Below are 25,779 nucleotides of genomic sequence, written 5' to 3' on the forward strand. Positions count from 1 at the left end.
TCATCTCTCCTGTCTCTGTCTCTCTCTTTCTCGCCCGCTCTCTGTCTGTCTGTCTGTCTGTCTGTCTGTCTCCCCCTTGCTTTCTCTCTGTGTCTGTCTGTCTGTCTCTCCCCCTCTCTTTCTCTCTCTCTTGCTCTCTGTCTGTCTGTCAGTCTCTCTCTCTCTGTCTGTCTGTCTGTCTGTCTGTCTGTCTGTCTGTCTCCCTCTCTCTGTCTGTATCTGTCTCTGTCTGTATGTCTGTCTGTCTCTCGCTGCCTGTCTCTCTCTGTCTCTGTCTGTCTGTCTCTCTCTGTGTCTGTCTCTGTCTGTCTGTCTGTCTGTCTGTCTGTCTGTCTGTCTGTCTGTCTCTCTCCCTCTTTGTCTGTCTGTCTGTCTGTCTCTCTCGCTCTCTCTCTCACACACACACAAACACACACACACACACACATGTGCGCACACATGCATATGTCACTTGATATGATGGCGAAGTCCCAGAATCACACCATCATAATCGTGGCCAATGTTTCCCATGATACACTGACCTCTGTGTAATTCTGGACAGTCATGAAGTCTGGATCTGTAGTTCTGTAACCCTGTAGGACAGACAGGGAGTTGGAGACAGGAGCGAGAGAGGTAGTAGTGTGACAGCAAAGGGGAGGGCATGAGGGCTGTGAGAGGTTTTGGGGGGGGGGCATACCCAGAAAAGTCAGTGCAGAGCGTTCATCTCGTTGCACAGATGGCAACTCCTATCCAGAGACACTGAATGGGAAAATTATGACTTCAAACTCACTGGATTTATTTTACATTTGACATATAAGAGGATTTAGTTGGACAGCTGGAATTGGCCACGTAGCCATTTAAGATAACTGATATTTGGGCTTTTTCATTATAGTTATATTGACGTCATCGGGTTAGTATGGATTTCAATGGTCATGCTGTGCCTCCCTCGATTCCTGAAGATGGAGAGGCTATGGATCTACCTTATGGACAGACGATTGACGTCCACAGAGGACCCCTTAACAGGGATGGAAGCGACGCTGAGGTGCCTGTCTCCAAATCTCAGAGACGCAAGAGTGATGTCAAAGTCTACAAGGAGTTCTGTGACTTCTATGCCCGCTTGTAAGTACACGGAGTAGAAGCTTGGATAACTAGGGTGGCTCAGGGATATTACAGAAAGGTTGGGCTCAAATGTTATTAACATGTTTTAGTATCTGTTATGAAAAAGTAGCTCACAACACTTAAATAAGGATAAATAAGGTACTATGTGTGTTGAACTGAATATTTTTGGGGAATGTCTGTGGGTCTTTAACCAGACACATTAGAATCGTTCTGTAATTCTAGTTGGGGTTTTAGCGTCCACTTTGACGTATTTAGTCCTGTTAGTTTTAAAGTTTGTGTAAAGACTACTGCAGTATTTCTGGAAGCTCCACGAAGCCTATGGCAGGACGTGTGGATGGGGAAGGAGGGCTTGGGGGTGATGCAGAGGGCTATTTTGGTGCTAAGGGGGAGGTTTTTATGCTAAGTGAAATATGCATGCAGTTCATAGATACATTTGTGACAGCAACAGAGGGTGTCCGGGTAGCGTAGCGGTCTATTCCGTTGCCTACCAACACGGGGATCGCTGGTTAGAATCCCCGTGATACCTCAGTCGGGCATCCCTAAAGACACAATTGGCCGTGCCTGCGGGTGGGAAGCCGGATATGGGTGTGCGTCCTGGTCACTGCACTAGCGCCTCCTCTGGTTCGTCGCGGCGCTTGTTCAGGGGGGGGGGGGGACTAGCGTGATCCTCCCAAGCGCTACGTCCCCCTAGCGAAACTCCTCACTGTCAGGTGAAAAGAAGCGGCTGGCGACTCCACATGTATCGGAGGAGGCATGTGGTAGTCTGCAGCCCTCCCCAGATCGGCAGAGGAAGAGTGAGTAATTGGCCAAGTACAATTCGGAGAAAAAGGGAGGGAAAAAAAGACAGCAAAAGAGGGTTTTATCCTTTTATGTTCTCATCCTGTGCAATGTTATGTCTTGTACAACTTCTTCTGTTCTATCCTGTGTCCTTCAAGTTTTGCATCGTCAGTTTTCTACTGTTATGTTTTGTGTAATGTGGGTCATTTTAATTGGATTGTCATGATTAATTACATGTTTAAGGAAGCAGTAGTAGTTTGGCAACAAAAAAAAATCCAGTCACAATTGTTAATTTGCTAAGCTTTGTCAAAATGGCATGCATTCGGACAGTACTACAATCCTTTAGTTGACTGTCTGAATTTCAGTCACATGGTACTGGATTGAGCCTCATCAGAATTAATAAAATTATTAGTTAATAGTGTGTATATTGAAGTTATTTGAGACTATAATATTAATTGTAGACAACTAAATAATTGTCCTTGATGCTGTAGGGTCAGGAAAAGAGTCAAAACCTTTAGTATTGAAGGCTGGCGCTTGACATTGGTTTATACACATACAGAAACACAATTAAAATAAACCGTACAGCCATCACAGAAAAGGTCTATGGTCCATTTGCTCATAAAACCTGGGTATAACTTTCAATTTCCAGATCCAAAATGTTTCACGTTGAAATTTCAGTCTATCACCCCCACGCCTAGACGTTTTTATTTCAATGCCCTGAAACTGTAAGGACAAAGGGTTGGTGTGTTGTACCTCTTTATACTGCTTAGCCATGGGGTAATCTTCATTATTGATATGGATTGCATATTTATGTTTAGCAAAAACTTTCTTTTAGGCCTACCTACATAGAAACACACGCAAGGATACAGAAGGCGATACACAACAAACTCAGTTACAGGGGATGAAGCCATTGGTCTTGTATTTTGTCTGTGTTCATAAGTCACGAAATGTCCGGCTCTGAATGATACTCACAGTGGTTGCATGTACCACACTTACAAGTCCCCAGAAACTCTGTGTTCAGCCATGTGCTTATTTGGAACCTGGCATATAGCTTATTACAAGCCTGTCTTTTATGGATGTACCTTTCTGAAGACTGTCATAGTTGGATCAGGGAAGATTTCTTTTAATATAGGATCACTATGCATTATGTTCCATTTGGATTTAATTTGTTTAATCTTAAGGGCACGGTGACTAGCTATATTGTGTTATAGAGTGTGGTCTGAACAGGAGTCGCTAATCCATCGATCGCGGTTGACAAGTCGATCTTGGAAGCATTTCTAGTTGATCGTGAGAAGTTTTCAAAATCAGAGGGAAAAAAACCATAAATGCCTAAATGTTTGTATTATCTTAATTTCAAATGCGCCGTGTGAGCCAACATGTGTAGTGATGGCGGTCGAGGGGCGGGGAAGGGGTATATCTGGCCAATCAAATAGGTTGTTTGCATATGACATCACGAACTACAGCTGGAGGACAGGAAGTGATTTTCTACATAGGAAGCACCATCACAAACTCTCGAAATGCCTATGTTTAGCGTCCTTAACTGAGAAACCACAAGGAGTTTTTATTGAGTACCAAAAGTTGCTGTTCATGGGGGGGGGGTGCAAGAAAGACAAGCTGTATACCCAGCATCTCTCCTCCACTTATGTCCAAGCCATCTCAGTCTTGCCTTTGTCTCTAAACCGTCCAACTTGAGCGATCCCTTTAATATAATCATTCCTAATCCTGTCCTCCTCCATCACTCCAAATGAAAATCTTAGCATCTTCAGCTCTGCCACCTCCAGCTCCGCCTCCTGTCTGTTTGTCAGTGCCACTGTCTCCAAACCATATAACATACTAGCTGGTCTCACAACCATCTTCTAAACCTTCCCTTTAACTTTTGCTGGTACCCTTCTGTCACAAATCACTCCTGACACTCTTCTCCACCCACTCCACCCTGCCTGCACTCTCTTCTTCACTCTCCATTACTTTGGACAGTTGACCCTAAGTATTTAAACTCATATGCCTTCGTCACCTCTACTCCTTGCATCCTCACCATTCTGCTGTCCTGCCTCTCATTCACGCATATAGGTATTCCGTCTTGCTCCTACTGACTTTCATTCCTCTTTGCAGTGCATACCTCCACTTCTCCAGACTCTCCTCAACCTGCACCCTACTCTTGCTACAGGTCACAATGTCAAACGCAAACATCATAGTCCACAGAGACTCCTGCCTGATCTCGTCCATCAACTTGTCCATCACCATTGCAAACAAGAAAGGGCTCCGAGCCGATCCTTGATCAGGAGTCAGGAACATTTATTTCTAGGTTAACGGCTGACAAATGACATCCCTGACTGCCGCCTTAACTAGCTCAGGCACTTCCTGTTATGCTCACAAGCTATCAAGCTAACGAAACACGATGGCGGAGGCACAATGGAAATAAACAAAACAAAACTTATCATTTTCATGTAGAATGGGAACACGGTTTTCTGTTCACCACAGTAATGGACAAAAGATTTGCCTGATTTGTCACCAGGCCGTAGCGCTCGCAAAAAAGAAAAAGGGTAACATGGAGTGGCACCACAACACCATCCACCCTGAGTTCAGGCACCTACCTGCGAAAGAGCACACTTCGTTCAAAGAAAGTTGACGAGCTCAAGTCTATATTGAAAACACAGCAGTCGTTTTTTACCAAACCAACAGCTAAAAGTAAGGCTGCAACTGAGGCATCCTTCCATGGCAGCTATCTTTTGGCTAACCATAAGAAACCGTTCACCTGGAGAGCTACACCAGGAGGCAATGGCCGTTGCCGCCAAGATGTTATTCATCCATTCATCCTACGCAAGGTCGTGGGGATGCTGAAGTATATTCAAAGATTTCAAAAACAAAGAGGACATTAAAATGCTATTGGAAGTGTGCCACTTGGCCCAGCCACTGTGACAAGAAGGGTGGAGTCTGTAATGACCTACTTTTCACTCTCACAGATGATAACACCGTTTCTGAATTAGCTGTGAAACTTCGGCATGTTTATTTCGCTCCATGCATAACGTGCACATAATCCAACCGACCCTCGTCTACCTCCCCGCTCCCGTGGCTGCTCTGTTTTCTGTTGCGTTCTTATTGACAAAGTACCCGGAGATGACTTTATGTAAAATTAGCTTTTATTTATATCTCTCGGCTGTACATGTCCACCTGACTGTAAAAGACATTGGAGAGCGCAGTTGTGGGTTTTGGCGCTTTTGCACCTAATATTTATATCCTTTCTGGGCAGGGTTACATCTGGTCCACAACATGTAAACAATAAGCAGTTCCGTATCAACAGTGAATGATAGAACATTTATCAATACACCACATTCCTCCCCAGAAACTTTAAACCTCTCATATTTTCATCTGACACAACAACAAAAAAATAAAACCCGTTTTCCACCCACAGCAGTGACATTCTTTTTCCTATTACAGTCAACACTCAATGAACAGTTGTTTACAATCAATGTTTCTTCTAAGCAGATTATAAAGTTAACCTATCAGGTGCTCGCCTGTTTCGCTGTGGTCTGGTGCGTGGTGCTTCAGTAGCGGCAGATGCTTCATCTCTTTCCAGTTCACCACTGGGTACCACCTCTGTTTCTGGAGCCCTGACAAACACATGTTCTGCAATGTCAAATTCTGGGTCTCCTGTGTTGTCTGTGGTCTTATCTGTGATCAACTGGTCAATGTGTTTCTTGAGGGTTTGCCCCTCTACCTTGACTAAGTAAGTCACTGGCCATAGAGCTCGCTCTATCACCCCTGGTTTCCATTTCTTCCCACTCCCCCCCAAAAATTCCTAACCTTCGCCTTCTGATTGGGCTGGAGGGTTCTATGACTGCCTGTAACCTTTGTGTGTTTCTCTTGCATCTGTGCTGAGAATTTTGGCTTTATCAGCGACAGCCTGGGCTGTAGCTGTAGTCCTGGTCATCAGCTTGACCTCTGGCCAGCGCGAGTATGCATCACTGACCAAAAGAAACTGCTGTTTCCCTTTTTCTGCAAAATCGATGTGGATTCGTTCCCATGGCTGCTCTGGCCATTTCCATGGGTGTACGGGCGCTTTGGTGGGCAGGTGTCTGTTTGCTTGGCATAAAATACAATTACCATATTACCATTTACCATATTTTCTATTTCCTGATCTAAGCGTGGCCACCAAAAATGGCTTCTGGCTACTGCTTTTGTCTTCACAATGCCCAAATGCTCTGCATGCAACTCTTTCAAGAGTGTAGGTCTCAGTGTCATGGGTGTGATTACCCGTAAACCCCATAACACACAGTCGGCTTCCACTGTGAGCTCGTCACGTCTGTTCCAGTATGGCTTTAATTCTTCATCTGCTACATGTTTAGGCCATCCTGTCTGTATAAAATGCCTAACTTTTGTGAGCACCCTGTCTTTATCTGTTTGGATTTATCATCCAGCTCTACTTGCTGATATGCTTGTATGAGGTCTAACTTGGTGAAATACCGGCCACCTGCTAGTTTAGCAAACAGGTCTTGTGTCTTTGGCAGAGGATATTTGTCTACCTCTAGCCATGGGTTTATTGTCACTTTATAATCCCCGCATATTCTGACTTCTCCATTTGTTTTGGGGATACATACTATGGGAGTAGCCCATTCACTATATTCTACCGGGGTCCACACTCCTTTTTCTTGCAGTCTGTCTAGCTGCTGTTCTACTGCTGTAGTCAGTGCATAAGGCACTGATCTTGCTTTGCAAAACTTGGGCGTGGCGTTGCTAACCACCTGTAACCTTGCTTTTACTCCTGAAATGACCCCCCTGTCTCTCTCAAACACCTGGAAGTATTTCTGATACATCTCAGTCAGTGAATCTACTACCACCGGTACATGGTTCACTCTAGACCAGTCTAACTTTAAGAACTGGATCCAGTTTCTACCCATCAGTGTTGGCCCATGTCCCTTACACACTAACAAAGATAGCTGCTCTGTTTGCTCCCCACACTGTACTTTCACTTGGAATTTACCCAACAATGGAATCAGCTCTGAAGAATAAGTTTTTAAACTTACATCACATGGCATTAGTTTACACTTGCTAAACCTCTGTCTGTACAGTTTCTCATTTATGATACTCATGGCTGCGCCTGTATCTACCTCCATTTTGATCTTTACACCATTACATCTCACCATGACCATAAATGGTCTGACATATTCGTCATCATTTTTTAGGCCTACCGGTAACGGAAAACAACCCCAAGTCTTGTTCAGTCCCTGTTTCCTCGATGATGGTCAGCTTGTGGGCTTTGTTGGAGGCCCTGTAGTCCTCATAATCAGTCTCTTCCTCCGATGCACTTTGCTGCTCGTGGGGAGACTCCTCCCTGGTGATGTAACGAGTCTGCCTCTCTGCAGGATTGGCCCTCCTGCTCGTCCTAGGTCCCCGTCTGGAGCTGCCGCCTTGGTTGGCCATCTCCGACTCCGATGATGCAGTGGACCTGCACGCCCTCTCCAGATGGCCCTTCCGGTTGCAGGCTCTGCACTGGAACTCTTTGTACCTGCATGTCGCTGCTTGATGTCACCAATTGAATACTCTAGAAAAATCCTCTAAGAAAAAAATGAGCAGACACCACAAGAGATGTGCACAAACCATACAAAAAAATACATAAAATAAATCAATTAAGAAGAATAAAACGTAAAATAACCATAAAATAAATCAATTAAGCAGAACAAAATGTGAAATAACAATAAAATAACCAAATCGTAAATAAGGATTGACTAAACGATTGTTAGGTTTTAAGATACTGGTCAGATCATTTTCTAGTAATCCATAGAGATTACTAGACATACTAGGTAGGTACATGTCCTACACATAGGTAGCAACATTTACAAATGATAAGGATGGTCATTGATTGTTGTGGTTGTAAATTTAGAGGGGTCATTTGCAATTTCGATTAATATCTATGGATATAATAATATTGGTGAAAAAAAAATAATAGGTGGAGATTTTAACATGGCACCGATTGAGTGGTTAGATAGATGTAAAAAATCTTTCATAATGATTACCACTAGAATTCTGTATTGAAGCAATTCATAAACATCAACTCGTTTATTGATAATTGGGGAGAAAAACAAAACACATATTGGAGACAATTCTCATGGATTAAACCCAATGATCTTTGGCTGGTGACTCCAGAAATCACAAATTATGTGACTAACGCCTCAATATCTGCTGCTCCCTTGACAGACCATTGTGTCACTGAAATTGCACTGAAACCAGATAGTAATCATAAATGCAGGGGGGAAAAATCATTGGAAGTTCAATGCTGATCTGTTAAATTTAGAAGAATATGTTAAGGAAGTAAATGTGGAAATTAAAAGTGATGCAGAAATAGATACTACAGGAAATGGGAATATTTTAAAAATAAGGTCAGGAGTGCATTAATTAAATTTAGTAAAACCAGATGGTAACAGCAAAGGGAAAAGGAATATAAACTGGCTCAAGAAATTAATGAATGTTATAGAAAAAATGAGTTGTCAGATGAAGACAACCCGAAGATATTGAGTTTACAAGCCAGATTAGATAATTTATTCATCCAAAGGGCACAAGGAGCTTATGGATAGAACAAGGGGGAAAAGAAAACGTCTGGTTTTTTTGGACTGGAAAAGAGGAAACAAGAAAGAAATACAAGGAATGTTTTGATGATCAATAATGGAGAATGTTCCGACACAAAGGTAATTTCTGAAGAAATTTATCAATTCTATTCCAAATTATCCTCTTCATCCTATTCAGTTGAGGATTCATTATCATTTCTTGAAACTATTAAACATTATATTCCTAAAATTGATTTGGCATTTAAAGAAATGTGCGATTCTGAGATTAGAATGAAGGAATTGGATGAAGCTATAAAGTAAATGTCAGTAGGTAAAGCTCCTGGTCAAGATGGTTTAACCTCAAACTTTTAGAATTTTTTCTGGAAAGATATAAAAGAATTATTTAATGCCCTAAAATAATGTATTGAAAACAGTAATTTAATGTTGACCATGAAGCAAGGTGTTATTAATTTGTTACCTAAACCTGGTAAGGACAAAAGATTTATTGATAACCTGAGACCAATAACTTTATTGAATGTGGATTACAAATTATTTATGCATATTATTGCCAATCGGATGAAAGTGGGTATAGGACAGATAATAAGTGAAACTCAGTCTGGGCTTCTTAAAGATAGGTCTATACATAATGACATTAGGCTGGTTCTTGTTTTACTAGATTATAATTATTTGATTGAAGTTTGCATGTTCTTCCCGTGTCTGCGGTGGGTTTTCTCCGGGTGCTCCGGTTTCCCCCACCATCAAAAGAAACATGCATGTTAGGGTTTATATACTATCTGTGCCCCTGACCGAGGCAATTAGAAAAGAAATGGAGTTGGTCCTATGGAAAATACCTTTATCAAACTAATAGCATAATATAACTCACTCTGTATGAACTACATAATCTATGATTACTATAATTCACTCAATATAGGTATAACATCAAAACATAATGGAGTAAAGTGGGTCTCTAAGACGGGCAAAAAGCAGATCGTAGACAGGTGGAGGGGATAACCATCATCTCTACAGGTGCCGTGACAGGACACAGAGAAGAACGTATACAAATAGGGAAAAGGTCACTAAAAGGGGGCACCACTGAGGGAAGGCATGTGCAAATAAGGTAAAGCCATTGGAAAAAAATACAGGTGGAAAAATACTGAAAGGGATGAAAAAATGGGGGCACAAAATCTAAAAGGTGCTAGCTATTTGTTTTATGGGTGTACCTCCAAAAAGTGGGTGCAACTTAATATTGTATAAAAAACAGTGATTTTGCTGGTCGGCAGACCAGCTTGGCTTTATTACTTGCTGTAATAAAGTCTCCCTGTGATTCCTGAGTTTGTTTTTTTTATTCTCCAAAAACAATATCTGAACCGCTGGAAAGACACGACAGGCCACTGCTCCTAGTTACACAGATCACAGCTAGGATGGTTTAATTTTCAGTAACTGATTTTCCCCCCAAGAGAGTTAATAAAGGAAATTTAGTTTAAAGGAAATCAATTGAGAATGAATTATTCTCTCTAGAACCTTAGATAGAAATGACAATTTGGATATTGGTCTGACAGGGGATCTAAATTGGGTTTCTTCATCAATGGGTGAACAATGGCATGTTTAAAACTGTCTGGAAAAGAAACACAGGCCAGAGGAGTATTAAGAATTTGCTGAATAATGGGGCTGATAGTTGAAAATACCTCCTTGAGCAGCTTAGTGGGAATGATGTTTAGGATGCAGGAGGAGGAGTTCATGTTGGAGACTGTACTCTCCAGCACTAAAATTGTAATTGGTTGAAACTGGGTAAAAGGGGCAGAATTAACATGGGGAATGGAACGAATGCAAGAGTCAGGCTGGATTTGTGCCCCGATATTCTCCACCTTATTTACAATATGAGTGACAAATGTTTTGGACAACTAAACATCAGGTTCGAAAAGAGAAGTGGAGGGACCATTAATAATTAACAGAATCAATTACCCTAAAGAGGACTTTAGGATTGTGGTTATTCGTTATGTCTTGATATAAGTTCAGGTAAGTATGCTGAGCTCGCATCCTTAACTGCCTTGTGGTAAATCAATATTTGGTTTTTAAGGGTGTTATGTCCTAATTCGGATTTGTTGACCTTCCATTGTCGTTCTGATTTTCTACGGAGTCTTCTAACGGCACGAGTGCGGTCGTTCAGCCAGGGGAGGCTATTTGATTTTTGCTTCCCCAATTTTAAATGGTGCAGTGTGGTCGAGGATGGATAGGCACTGATCATTGAATGAATTTAACAGTGCATCTGGATTGAGGGGAGATCAAGACAGATTAAAGGATGATGAATTAAAAGCATCACATAATTTAACTGCAGAGCCAGCACTGAGAATGTAAGAGCATGTTTTAGGGTAGTGACTAGGAATAGATAGCTGTAGTGGGATTTTGAAATTTGACTTTGAAAAATGCGATGTTTGCTTTGAGAATGTTGATTGAGAAGTATAAAGAAGGTCAGAAGGAGTTACATTGTTTCTTTGTAGATTTAGAGAAAGCATACGACAAGGTGCCCAGACAGGAGGTGTGGTATTGTATGAGGAAGTCAGGAGTTGCAGACAAGTATGTAGGAGTGGTGCAGGATATGTATGAGGGAAGTGTGACAATGTTGAGGTGTGCAGTTGGAATGACAGATGGGTTCAAAGTGGAGGTGGGATTACATCAAGGCTCGGCTCTGAGCCCTTTCTTGTTTGCAATGGTGACGGACAGGTTGACAGACGAGATCAGGCAGGAGTCTCCATGGACTATGATGTCTGTGAATGTTCTCATTCATCCAGGTCATGGTTATCCAAAGGAGTTGAACGGATATATACCAAGTCCAGTTGCACTTGATTCAACTCCTTTGGATAAACATGGACTATGATGTTTCCAGATGACATTGTGCTCTGTAGCGAGAGTAGGGTGCAGGTTGAGGAGAAACTGGAGAGGTGGAGGTATACACTGGAGAGAAGAGGAATGAAAGTCAATAGGAGCAAAACAGAATACCTATGCGTGAATGAGAGGGAGGACAGTGGAATGGCGAGGATGCAAAGAGTAGAGGTGACGAAGGCATATGAGTTTAAATACTTGGGGTCAACTGTCCAAAGTAACGGAGAGTGCAGAAGAGAGGTGAAGAAGAGATTGCAGGCAGGGTGGAGTGGGTGGAGAAAAGTGTCAGGAGTGATTTGTGACAGCACGGTACCAGCACGAGTTAAAGGGAAGGTTTACAAGATGGCTGTGAGACCAGCTAGTATGTTATATGACAGGAGGTGGAGCTGGAGCTGGCAGAGTTGAAGATGCTAAGATTTTCATTGGGAGTAACGAAGGACAGGATTAGGAACGATTATATTAAAGGGACTGCTCAAGTTGGACGGTTTGGAGACAAAGCAAGAGAGGCAAGATTGAGATGGCTTGGACATGTGTGGAGGAGAGATTCTGGGTATATGCAAAGCTCTTCACTGGCAATTACTGCAGTTCATGGGCTTTCAAGTCACATTGTCTTCTCCTTAAAGTGTTTACTCCTGAAAGCAGAGTTGTACAAGCTAGGTCCAGAAAGTAGATGTCCAAACGGTGTATTTGCTCCAACCATGCTACTAAACCAGCTGATTTCATTAGCTAGTTTTCCCTACCTAGTTGAGGAGTGCTGTTGACTAGAATCAGCTGGTGTAGTGCCTGAGTGGAGCAAATACATGGTTTGGACTTTTACTTTCTGGACCTGGTTTTTACACCTCTGCCTGAAAGGTTACAAAATGTCAGTTCAGAGTAATTTTTTGTCTCAATGTGATGAGTTAGCTGGGCAGAGTGGTTCCCTGTCAGGAGCATAAGGAGTCTTAAACTCTGAGACTGGTGTAGCAGAGAAGGAGAAGATAGGGAGTGCTATGACTTAGAAACATGAAACGATGCACAAGGAGCTTAGTTCAGCTGTATCAAATATAGATGAAATAAGAACATCCTGTCATGAGAGACATTTACCACCTAACATGCAAGAGCTGAAAGAGCAAGAATCAGCTAAAAGAGAAAGGAAGTTTAAGTCAGCATATGAGAAATGGAAAACCCAAGTTAGGGATGTTCATATAAATTTAAAGCATGAGTGCTCTGAGAGTGACTTGTATGACATGATGGATGTAGATGAGAAGCTTGAGTCTGAATTGAAAGAGTTATATGAAAACATATGACTGCAGATGACACCAAGCCAAGACAGTCAGAGAAAATTTGATGCATGCTCAGCCATAACAGCAGATTTAATGGGACTAATGAGAGTACGCCTGACTGAAGAAGGAGAATAGTTTGATGCTGAGGTGGAAAAATCAAGGCTACGCATGCTGCTTGACAGCAAATATGCCAGGTCCATATATGGTTCCACAGTTTCCAGAGCCACTGTACTCAGCCACTGCTCCAACCATCTCTGAGAGTCACCAAGTATTTCAGCTAAGAGAGCAGAGACAGCTGTACAGTTGGCTGCAAAAAGAGATGAAATTGACATGGAAGTTATCATTGACGCACAACGTCAGCAACTGAAAAGGCTTGAAAATAAAAGAGACGTTGAGGTCATTGAAGCAAAGCTAAAAGTGTATACTGAGGAGGAGTCAAAAGAAAAGAGGGAGCGATATAGTCCTACTTGCAGTGAAGGGAAAGATCCTAGTCCTCTTGCTATTTACGCAGGATGTCAGGAAGGGCAAGTTACAAAAAATGAAGCATCATCAGTGCAGACATTACAGGAGTCGATGGCCCTCACTCGACTTCAAGTTCCAGAACCTTCTGTATTCTCTCGTGACCCACTGAAGTTCATAGAATGGAGCTCAAGCTTCAAGGCTCTTGTAGAGAGACGATGCTCAAATCCCGTAGATAGGTAGTTCTATTTTTTTTTAAAAGTGGTGGGGAAGCAAAGTCTGCTCTGGAAGGCAGCTTCTACAGAAAGTACGAAGAGGCCTACAAACAAGCATGGGTGAAGCTGAAAAGCAGAAATGGTCACTCCTTTGTAGTGCAACGGCCCTTCAGAGAGAAGCTCAACAGGCGGCCAAGGAATGGTGCAAAAGAGTATGTTAGGCTAAGAGAATTCAGTGATTTCCTGCAAACATGTAGCAACGCCATGCCTCATACAAGGGTCTTCAGGTACTGAATGACTGCGAAGAGAATCAAATGATGCTAGTCAAACTCCCTGATTGGGTAACGTCCAGGTGGAATCACTATGTCACAGAATGGCTGAATCAATCCAAGCTTTAGAAAGTTTGTGTCATTAATCTCAAAGGAAGCACGCATAGCGTGCAATCTGGTATCATCGCCGCATGCATTAAAGCCCTCTGAAGAAAAGTCATTTAAAGAAAAAAAGCATCCAAAACCAAACACCTTTGCCACTAAAGTGAAGCCTCAGACGCATCAAGTATCACAGCTAAATCCATTCCCTTTGATGAGATCAAGCTGAAAGATTCCAATAAGCCAAACAAATGGAGCTCACCGGCACATAACTCAAACCCAATCATGTGTATGTTTTGTGGAGAAAACCACTCCATACATAAATGTCAAAAGCTAATGGAAAGGTCCGTGGAGGAAAAGAGAAAGTGCATTCAGGAAAATAAGCTGTTTTGCATGCCTGAGAAAAGGACACAACCCCAAAGACTGTAGGAACAAAGCTATGTGTGGCATATGCAAAAGACACCATCCAACTCCATTGCATGAAGACTGTCCCTTGGCAGACAAATCTTCTTCGGAAAGGGTCCTTCAAGTTGAAGAAAATACATCCTCACTGTCATGCTGTGCGAATGGAGGTGAAGGTGGTAGCACATCAATGATTGTTCCAGTATGGATCTCATCACCTAACACCTCTGATTCCGAAACCCAGGTGTATGCCTTATTGGATACTCAGAGTAGTCGTACATTTGTTGACCAGGAGGTGTGTGTAAAGTTGCAGGCAATAATGGAGCCAGTAAAACTAAAGCTTTCCACTGTTATGGGAAAGGATTCAATCGTGAAGAGTCAGAGAGTAAGTGAACATAGAGTCAGAGGGTTCTCCTCAGATAGCTTTATCGAATTGCCTCCTGCCTATACAAGGGATTTCATTCCTCTTGAACGTGCACACATTCCCACCTGCGAAACAGCCAATAAGTGGAAACACCTTGCACTCATGGCTCACAAAATGCCTTTGCTAATGGATTGTGTAGTGGGACTTCTGATTGGGTATGACTGTTCCAGAGCACTGGCACCACAAAAGGTCATAACTCTAGGTGACTGTGAACCTTATGCAATTAAGACTGACCTAGTAGTTTGGAGCATCATATGAAGCACACCTCAGCGTGTGAACTCTAGGGATGTGACTGGTCTGTGTCATCGCATATCTGTCAGGGAGCTTCCACCTGTGTCACCAGCTGCTGTTATTGGAGCGCTTGAGTCTGATTTTTACAGACACCAGACTAGGAGAAAGGAGCATATCTCAAGAAGATATTCAGTTCCTGCAGATCTTGAAGGGAAAAATCCGGCAGAATCAGTGTGGCCACCTTGAGATGCCCCTTCCCTTCAAGGCACGTTCTCAACTCCCAGACAGTAAGAAGTTCGCCTTAGTCAGACTGAAGCACCTTAGAAAGAAACTGGACAGAGATCCCAAGTTCAAGAATGATTATGTGACATTTATGGAAGGTGTCTTCAAAGATGGCGATGCGGAGAGAGCCGACATGCGACCAAAATCGGGAAATGCATGGTACATTCCACGCCAAGGGGTTTATTACCCCAGAAAACCAGATAAGATCAGGGTAGGTTTTGACTGCTCTGCAAAGTATGAAGGCACTGCCTTGAATGACCATCTGCTAACAGGACCTGATCTTGCAAATGGGCTGACTGGAGTGCTCTGCCGATTTCGTAAACATCCTATTGCAGTCATATGTGATGTGGAAAAAATATTCTACAGGTTCCATGTAAGCAAAGAAGACAGAGTCTCTTTGTGGTTCCTGTGGTGGGAAAATAGAGAGACAGTTTCAGAACCTAGAGAATGTTGTATGAAGGTTCACCTCTTCGGAGCATCATCATCTTCAGGCTGTGCCAATTATGGCATGAAGCATCTTGCCAGCCAAAATGAGAACAAGCACCCTTCAGCAGCTAGCTTTATCAGACATTTTTTCCAGGATGGCCTCATAACCCTGGAATCTGTCGAAGTGGCAATTGAGCTGGTGAAAGAAGCCCAAGCTGTGTGAGCTAAAGGAAAGGTATGCCTTCACAAATTCATTTCTAGCAGTGGATAGGTATTGGGGTATATCTGTGCTGTTGAGGTGAAGAATGTTAATCTCAACTATGATGATCTTCCAGTACAAAGAGCACTAGGAGTAAGGTGGAATGTAGAGAGTGATGCCTTCACCTTCAAGGTTTCGCTTGATGAAAAACCAGCTACACAACATGGAATTATTTCAATCGTGGCTTCTGTGTATGATCCATTAGGATTCTTAGCCCTGTTCATCCTAACACGAAAGAGGGTGCTACAAGAGATGTGTCAGAAGGGCATTTGTGGGGATGAACCACTACCCAGTGAGTTGAAGCCAAGGTGGGAGAGTTGGGTGGGAGAGAAATCGCAATTAACCTTGTTGATTGTTTTGTTAGGCTTTTCTGTGCACCTTGAGAAATTGAGTTTAGATTTGAATGATATGTTACTTTCTGATTGAATAGTTGTGATACAGGCCTCCAGGTCAACATTTAACATTGATAATAACAATAATCATTACATTTATATAACGCTACTCTGGACACCCAAAGCGCTTCACATTGAAGGGGATAACTCACTTCAACCACCACCAATGTGTAGCACCGCCTGGGTGATGCACAGCAGCCATTTTGCAGCAGAATGCTCACCACACATCAGCTTGAGGTGGAGGGGGAGGAATCATTGAGCCAATTACATGGGGAGATGATTAGGTGACCAGATGGAGAGAGCCAGGTTGGGTATTTTGCCAGGACTCCGGGGAACCCCCTACTCTTTATGATAAGTGCCATGGGATCTTTAAAACTCTCATTCAAAAATCAGTGCAAAATAAAAAGCTGGGTGCAAAAAAGAACAGGTGAACAGATCAAGAATCAGACTCAGAATACTTTATTCATCCCCGAGGGGAAATTGGGTCCTATTACAGACATTCACACTCTAGTAAAGAAAAACTAACAAGTTCCAAGATAACAGGAAAATAGAAATAAATAGAAATAAGAATAAAATATGTAAATATTTGGGAAAATTACATGTGTGCACCATGCTCCAGCATATAACACCCTATCTATACTGTATTACTGCAGCATGAAACAAACGGCACAAACACACACCCGACAGGGTAAAATAGGTTGAAGGGCCAGTCTAATGACTATTGACTCAGAGTTTCTGACACTCTGAGGGTGGAGTTGTAAAGTTTGATGGCCACAGACAGGAATGACCTCCTGTGGCGCTCTGTAGTGCATTTTGGCGGAATGAGTCTATCAATAAAAGTACTCCTATGCCTGACCAGCATGTCATAGAGTGGGTGGGAGACACTGTCTATGATGGCACATAACTTCAACAGCATCCTCATCTCAGAAACCGCCGCCAGAGAGTCCAGCTCCACCCCCACAATGTCACAGGCCTTGTGGATCAGTTTATTGAGCCTGTTTGCATCCGCTACCCTCAACCTGCTGCCCCAACACACAACAGCAAACAGGAGAGCACTGGCCACCATAGACGCATACCGCATCCTAAGCATTGTTTTTGCAGATGTTGAAGGACGTCGGTCAAGTCAAGTCAAGTCAGTTTTATTTTTATAGCCCAATATCACAAATTACAAATTTGCCTCAGTGGGCTTTACAGCAACACAACATCTTGTCCTTAGACCCTCTCATCAGATAAGGAACAACTCCCTAAAAAGATTTTTAAAAAAAACCTTTAAAAGGGAGAAAAAATAGGAAGAAACCTCCGGGAGAGCAACAGAGGAGGGATCTCTCTCCCAAGACGGACAATGTGCAATGGATGTTGTGTTTACACAATTTACAGAATACAACATTGAAAGAGGATGAACATAATTATAATGGACTTATAAAATGTATGAAGAATATGATGAGCAGGATGCCAAGGAGTGTCCAGATGCCACCGGAACAGCCCAGGACACAACCCACATGACCAGCAAAACCATGTTAAAAAAAAAAATTCTTTGTTGTGCAGCGACTGGGGTCCAGCTGCAGTTATTTTTCCTATTGCCTTGGTCAGGGGCACAGACAGAAGTATTAACCCTAACATGCATGTCTTTTTGATGGTGGGAGGAAACTGGAGCACCCGGAGGAAACCCATGTAGACACGAGCAGCTGACATTCACGTGAATGTGATATTCTCATTATAATGTTGCATTAAAAACACAGAACAAATTTAGGCTGTTAATGACCACAGTGAGTCAGGACCTCGGTTTAACATCTCATCAGAAGGACTGCATCTCCTACAGCACGGTGTCCCCGTCACTGCACTGGGGTTTTTGTTGTTTATTAGAACCAAAGGGAAGACTGCCCCCTACTGTCCCACCAACAACACTTCCAGCAGCAACTAAGTTTTCTCGGGTGGTCTTCCATCGAAGTACTAGCCAAGCCTACATCTGCTTAGTTTCTGACTTTCAGCAGAGCCAGGGTACATGTTGGTATGGCTGCTGACATTCCAACATACCAGCATTTAACATTTACATATTATATTTAACATTTATATAATATTTTATCATTTTGCTTTAATGCAGATCATTAGTCTTGAAAACATATTACAATATTTTACATAGATTTCTCTCTAAATGTTTAATAAACTGACAGTTGAAAATTGTATTGCATTTTTTATATATATTTGGTAATGCTAAATGTGCAACAACTGAGCAAGAAAAAAATTGTTAAAACTTTTTACAAATGGCACCCCATACGAGACTGGCAGCCACTCACACACTGACAACATTTTTTTTTTTTTTTGCTTTTTTTTTTTTTTTTTTGCTGTTCATGGGCCATGCAAGTCATGAATATGATGTGATTTGTTATTAAAAAAAAAAGTTTGCATGCAGATCCTTTAAAGGCAGAAGTCTGGTCACGTTGATGTACCGCAGTGGTCACCGACCCTGCTCCAGGGGAGCTACCGTCCTGCCGGTTTTCACTCGAACCCTAATTTAACACACCTGATTCAATCAGTATAATCAGGTGTGTTAAATTAGGGTTGGAGTGAAACCCGGCAGGGCGGTAGCGCTCCAGGAGCAGGGTCGGTGACCATTGAAAGGCTTGTAATGTCAGCATAGCCTATGTGAGTGTGTTATCAATCTCTCATCTGTCCATCCATTATCCAAGCTGCTTATCCCAATCGAGGTCACGGAATGCTGAAGCCTATCCCAGCAGTCTTTGGGCGGCAGGCAGGGAGACACCCTGGACAGGCCACCACAGGGCCGACACACACATTCACACCTAGGGACAATTTAGTATGGCCAATTCACCTGACTTGCATGTCTTTGGACTGTGGGAGGAAACCGGAGCATCCGGAGAAAACCCACACAGCCACGGGAGAACATGCAAGGTCCACACAGAGGTCGACTCGGGACGACCCCCAAGATTGGACTACCCCGGGGCTCAAACCCAGGACCTTCTTAAGGCCCAAACATACTCGGGCGGAACGTACGCGGAGCGGACTCGGGGAGGAATGTCCGCAGTCATTTGGGCTTCTATAGACCACCGGAACACTTCCGGGTACCTTGACAACAGGACGCCAGGAGAGGGGGATAGAAAACCCAAGCCGCACTGTATTAGATACGCAGCCTAGCCATAGCTACGATGCCCAAAAGTTGCTGTGTGGTGGACTGTACTGTTAACAAGAAAAACAACCCAAATATTGTTTTTTTGTATTGCCTAAAAGGCAGAAGGAGGGAGAAAAACGATTGAAATGGCTCCAGGCGATCAGAAGGAAAGACGAGGATGGACAACTTTGGGATCCTGACAGCAAACATGTTTACGTCTGCATGCTGCACTTCATCACTGGTAACGTTAGCTAGTTTAACTAGCTAATAATAGGTTACGTCTATTCTACATTTTATAATCACCAAAATGTCAAGAGCCGGTGGCTATATGGAATTCCACAGTTAGCTAAACCTGTCTGAATGGGATCACATTCTTCAAACCCATATGTATTTTTATCCATTAAAAATCATAAAATGGTCCCTCCCCCCTGAATATTTTGTCACATGCTCAATTTTGTTTATCTTTCCTAGAAACAAGGGGTAACTACCCCGGTCTCCCTTACCCAGTTAAAATGCAAACATTGTCATCACATTATTAGTCATCCTTACTGAGTAGTATATCATGCATCATTGTATGCAGTCATGTGTAATCCAGTAAAAAGTAATAATTGAATAAAATGCAAACATTTGTTGAAAATGTAGCCTAGTTCCTATGTCTTTTCCCCATGGCTGCTCTAGGTCATGATGTGTGATTTAATTTTTGCCTTTTATCATTTCAGAGTGTAATGCAAAGGACCCCATGCACCCGGACTACTGTCCCTTGAAAGGACACTGGCCACCGATACTGCGAATTTTTCGCAAATATCGGTTCTTGTCCGCAGCAGCCAACGTAGCGACATAGTTAGCCATTTAAACCGTGTTCAAACTTGCCGGCTTCTCTCCCACTCTAGCTCCCCCCGCTCTAACGTTCGAACGCAGAAGTGCAGTGGTCTATAGTCGAGCGCACTTCCGCGTTGTAGTGTCTTGTAAAACTGTTTGTGAAACACTACATTACCCACAATTCTTGCGCGTCGTTTACACTTTTTTTAAAGAACTTTATTAACAAAAGTGTACAAAAATAGTATACAACAATGTCAATCAACAATAGTCACATTATCAAATGTATGCAACATTAACACATATATTATCATAAACATTAACATAAATACGCCAGGGGGGTTGTATAAAGTAAAACAAATAAATTACATAATTAACTAAATATTATGTAAATCATAAAGTGCTTATAAGTTTTTATAGCTTTTTTATTTTCACTATCAGATATTGATGAAATATATCGTTTGATATACGCAGACAGCTCAGGAAAATTGGGTTTCTTGCTAGAGAATTTAGATCTGTGAATAGAAAATTTTGTTAAGATAATTAGCAAATTGATTAAATAAAACAGAATCGAGGTTCCTATCAAATTCAGTACATCCAAACAATACATTTTTCCAACTCGGGGTGAAATGAGGGTACATATGATCAATAATCAAACGAGACAACCTACTCCACAGTTGTTTAGTGTGTGGGCAAGACCAAAATAAATGAACCAATGTTTCATTAAACAAACCACAGAGAGAACAACTCACATCAATGTCCTTCTTAAGTCTCCTTCTTAGTTAGATAGAATCTATGAATAATTTTGAAAGATATTTCTTTTACTTTATTAGTCAAGAGGAACTTATGAGGTAAAAGCCAAGTTTTTTTCCCAAACAATTTTTTCACCAACAAAGGCAGACCAATAAGATAAGGCAGAGGGTGAGCTAATAATATCTTGTTGAAACATTTGACGAATAATCTTGTTTTTGTTCTTGGTGTTCCATGAAAAGCATTGCTTTCCCAACAGCTGTTTCAGTTACATCTACTGATATAGGGAGATTAACATTCACATTAACACCTTTGAAAATTGAAACAATACCAGAGGGAACAGCATCAAAAACAATAGAAAATTCTTTAGGTGTAACAGGGAATCTATAATGTTGAATGAATTCAACATAATTGTAAAGTTGCCCATGTTGGTTAAACAACTGACTAATCAAAAGAATATTGTTGTCAAACCACTGTTTGAAAAAGATAGATTTGTTTTTATACAGCAAATGTCTATTATTCCAAATAAAAAACCTGTGAGGAGAAAAGTTGTTTGTAAATTAGACACCAGTAACATTTGTATGTTGAACGAAGAAAGTTTGAGGGGAATTTTGTCAATGTTATAGTTACATAGAAGCAAAAATTTAAGACCACCAATTGAAGAAAAGACAAAATGGGGAATGAAATTCCAAAGAGAAGATGGACATTTAAGGTAACGTCTGATCCAATTTATTTTACAGGTGTAATTTAGTGTGGAAAAGTCTAAAAAATTAAGGCCACCATTATTGTATTCGCTCATCAGAACAGATTTCCTAAGATAATGGGTGCGGTTTTTCCATACAAAATCAAATAATATTTTATCTATTGTTTTGCATATATGACTATCTATACCTAATGACAGTGCAGCATATGTTAATCTTGATATTCCTTCAGCCTTTGAGAGAAGAATTCGGCCCCTTAAAGATAAGTCACATAAGAGCCACAGATTGAATTTTTGTTTAGTTTTGTTAATTATTGGATTGAAATTAGTGTTACATCTTTGGGATTCATTTTTATCTATAATGATACCTAAATAAGTAACCGAATTTTTAACTTGAATATTGGAAATTGAATCAACACAGCAATCTTTGATAGCTAATAATTCACATTTTTTAAGATTTAAATGAAGGCCCAAAGCTTTAGTAAATTGTTCTATAATATTAATAGCTAAAGGTACTTGGGAGCTATCTTTTAGAAATAAAGTGGTGTCATCCGCTAGCTGACTAATTACAATAGTTCTATCAGCAATAGAAACACCTTTCAGAATACTACACTTAATATGGTCACATAAAAGTTGGACAGCGAGTAGAAATAAATATGGCAATATTGGGCAACCTTGACGAACGCCACGTTTGACCACAAACCTCGAAGATGACCCATATTTGAGCTTGATTGAACAGTTGGCATTATTGTAGAGGGTTTTAATTGTATTACAAAAAAAGTCCCCAAAACCAAATTTCTTTAACGAATGAAAGAGAAAAGTATGTTCCACAGTGTCACAGGCTTTAAAGAAGTATAAGAAGAGCAAAAAGATGTTATCAGAAATGAGGTGTGAGTAATAAAGTACATCTAAAACTAGTCTAATATTGTTGGTGATGTGTCTATTAGGCATGAATCCTGATTGTGCTTCATCAATTATGGAATCTAGAACTTTCTTGATTCTTCTAGCAAGAATCATGGCCAATATTTTATAGTCATTATTTAGAAGAGATTGGGCGCCAGTTGTCAATATAAAGCGGATCTTTGCGTGGTTTAGGAATTAATGTAATTAAACCTTGAGTCATACTTGCAGGTAAACAACTGGATGATAGGCTTTCATTAAACACTTGTAGAAGAAATGGTGACATCTGCTGTGAAAACAATTTATAGAATTCAGAAGATAAGCCATCTATTCCCGGAGATTTGTTATCCTTTAAAGAATTAATACAGTTGCTAACCTCTGTTAGTGATAAGGGGAGATCACAAAGATCTCTTTCAGAGTCTTTAAGTCGAGAGGTATGCTGTAGTGAATTCAGGAACGTTTGAGTATTATCTTCAGAGTATTCAGATGTGTACAGGTTTTTATAAAAAGTAGAACAAAAATCAGATATTAGTTTTGGGTCATCTGTTATATTATCATTAATTTTTAGTTCATTAATGGTATTAATTTTTGCATGATATTTTTCTAATTTGAAAAAATATGCAGAGTTCTGTTCACCCTTTTCTAGCCATTGTGTCCACGATCTAATAAACGCTCCTTCTGCCCTTCTTTTATAGATCACATCAAGTTTCTCTTGTGACTCATGCAATTTAATTTTGTCTTCTTTTGTTAAGGCGTCTGGTGAAATTTGAGAGAGTAAAGAAATATCTGTGATAATGTTCTGTTCTTCTAATTTCCTAATTTTGGCAAGATTACTTCCGTAAGTCCTAAAATATTTCGCTGATTCATACTTAAATAGCTCCCAGTTTAATCTGAATTAATTAATTAATTTTGCCTTATCAAAGTAAAGCGTTATCAATTGTGAAATTTTCATTTTAACTTCCTCATATTTAAAAAAAAGAGTTGTTCAATTTCCAATATTTGGCTTTGCAGCTTTTATCAGAGGGAAACAGATAATTGATATGTAGATAGCCTTATGATCGCTTAAGGGACAAGGGATAACATTTACTGTGATATCTTGTTCATTAAAATGTTTGGAAACTAACCAAAAATCTAAACGAGAAAGCCTTGTGTTTACTTTGTTCTTCCAAGTGAACGTTACCATATCTGGGGATTTGACTCTCCATATGTCTACTAAATCATATCCTTCTATAAAAGATTTAATAAAATTGTTTCTGTTATTATCTTGTGTAGGTGGCCATCTATCTATAAGTGGATTCAAAGTTACATTAAAGTCTCCTCCAATTATTATTTGGGAATTTGGAAAAATAGTGAGCCAATGTTTAAGTCTATTCTCTATGACAGTAAATAATTGAGAATTTTCTAAATTAGAGTTGTATCCATACACATTAACAATAATCAAAATAATTTAATTATAACTGCAATTTGACAGATAAAATGTCTTTTAGGATCTGTGTCTGTGTGTAGGATGTCACCGTTATATCTATTTTTCATGGTTAAGACACCCGCTGACCTTTCTGAGCTGTGAGAAAACCATAAATCGTTACCCCATTGAGTTCTCCAAAAATTCACATCACTTGCGATTGAGTGAGATACTTGACAGAAACAAAAATCTGTATCAAACTGTGTCGAAAATAAAAATAATGCTTTACGTTTTGTAACATTCCTTAACCCCCTGGCGTTTAGGGAAACTATAGACAAAGAAATTCTTAAGATAAGAAAACTTACGAAATAGTACCGAACAAGTAGTTATGACCTGGTACGCTGAGCATTAGTTGCACTTGGAACAGTCAACATAGTAGGTGACAATATAATATAAATTGAGCAAAATAAGGGTGTCCTACATATTTTTAACCACTTAGTTTTTCAAGCTGTTGTCTATAAAAAATCAGTAGGATAAAACATTGTAAGAAAAGAATGTAAAATAAATGATAGTTCAAGTAGGCTCAGTTCTCCCTGTGATGAAAAGTCAAACAGCACACCAGTTTAGAGAGTCAGGATACTGAGCTTTGTTGGTCCTGCAAGCCATGAAGAAGACTCAGTTGAAATCAGTCATGTTTACCTCAGGTAATTTCCTGTCCATTGATGAAGGCTCGTGCACCTACATAATATGCAGGTTTCCCCTCACTTGGTGCCTTCTGCACCATGGGCCACATCTTCAGCCTGGCCTCCCTGACGAGTTGAGAGAGATATTCAGCAAAACGAAGCCTGTTGTCACGCAGGAAAGAACGATTTTTTGCTGACTTCCACACAGCATCTCTGTAGGACCCCAGGGAGAATTGGATGATGATGGCTCTTGGGAGTGGAGCGGCTTTGTGATGTTTTTCCAAGACGATGGGCATCAATCGATAACATCTGAGAGCTTGTTCTTTTCCTCTAGAAGGATATTCTGGCGGCAAACCTCTGAAGCTTTTTCTTTCACATTTTCGGTTGAGTTTTCAGCAACGCCATAAAGCTTCAGGTTCCACCGTCTTGAGTAGGACTCCAGCTCGCACACACGTGTTGGAAGACTGGCAGCTTTGCGCTCTTCCTCTTTAAGACGAGCTTCAACATTTGACACTTTCTTCTGTGTGTCTTTTACTTCACTGCATGCAAAGTCTATTGTTTTTTTTATCCCTTCTATCTTCAGTGTATTTTCGTCGATTTTCTTAAAGAGTTTTCACTCACCAGCCTTTCAATAGAGTCGGCTCGCTCATTTATGAGTTTGGAGAGTATGGAGATGACGGCGTTATCTTGGGATGTGGACTGTTTAGTCTCATAAAGAGCTTTTTTTTGCAGTAGGGGGCTTGCATGGAGTCACAGGTAGCGGAGGAGATTCTTCTTCTGCCATAGTGAGCGGAGGAGATTCTTCTTCTGCCATAGTGACCGTTACTGCTTCTACGGAGCGGGCGTAATCATGGCATGAGGATATCAGCATGTTACCCGAGTGGACCGCAGGCGTGGGGACTTTGCTTTTTTTGCGATCTTTTCCTGTCTCGACTCGACATTAAGCTGCTTTCAGTCGTTGAAGAAGTTCTTCCGGTTGTTGTTAAAGTTATTTAAACGTCAACTTCTTCGTTTTTCACCAGATAAATCGTTTATTGTGCGGGAGCTCAGCAACCACGACTTACTCGGCAGCCATCTTGGCGTCCTCAACGCGCGTTGTTTACACTCTTCTGTCATGGCGTCCGACAGTTGACGATGAGGAAGAGATGCTCTGCCTGCTGGCTCTACAAGAAAATAAACTGAAAAGACGGTGGTGTGGGTACTTTCGCACCTCGTCTGCCAGTCTCTCCTCAAAGCTCGCCTCCATCGTCAGACGCTCCGGCTTTCTTTGTTCCACCACGCGATGGCGACAAATCCAAAATGCAGATCGGTGTCACATTTATTGGAGGTCGATGTGAAAAATACATGCCGAGCAGTCTTTTGTGTGACACCGGTGCGCGGCGCGGAC

General features: G+C 41.2%; 1 protein-coding gene across 2 annotated transcripts in view; it reads left to right on the plus strand.

Annotated features, from left to right (window-relative positions):
• The first annotated feature begins 890 nt into the window (after positions 1-890).
• The window catches only part of LOC130120718 (LIM and senescent cell antigen-like-containing domain protein 1), a 99,905-nt gene continuing 75,016 nt past the window's right edge, over positions 891-25,779 (plus strand). The window contains exon 1 of one of the 2 annotated variants that reach the window (XM_056289418.1): positions 891-1,098. In XM_056289418.1, coding sequence (XP_056145393.1) covers positions 896-1,098 — 203 coding nt within the window. In that variant the 5' untranslated portion in view covers positions 891-895. Of the gene's footprint in view, positions 1,099-24,097; positions 24,106-25,779 lie in introns of those variants that run through there. The other variant, XM_056289419.1, reaches the window with a different exon arrangement.

Source organism: Lampris incognitus, chromosome 11 (assembly GCF_029633865.1).
Source record: "Lampris incognitus isolate fLamInc1 chromosome 11, fLamInc1.hap2, whole genome shotgun sequence".
Lineage (NCBI taxonomy): Eukaryota > Metazoa > Chordata > Actinopteri > Lampriformes > Lampridae > Lampris > Lampris incognitus.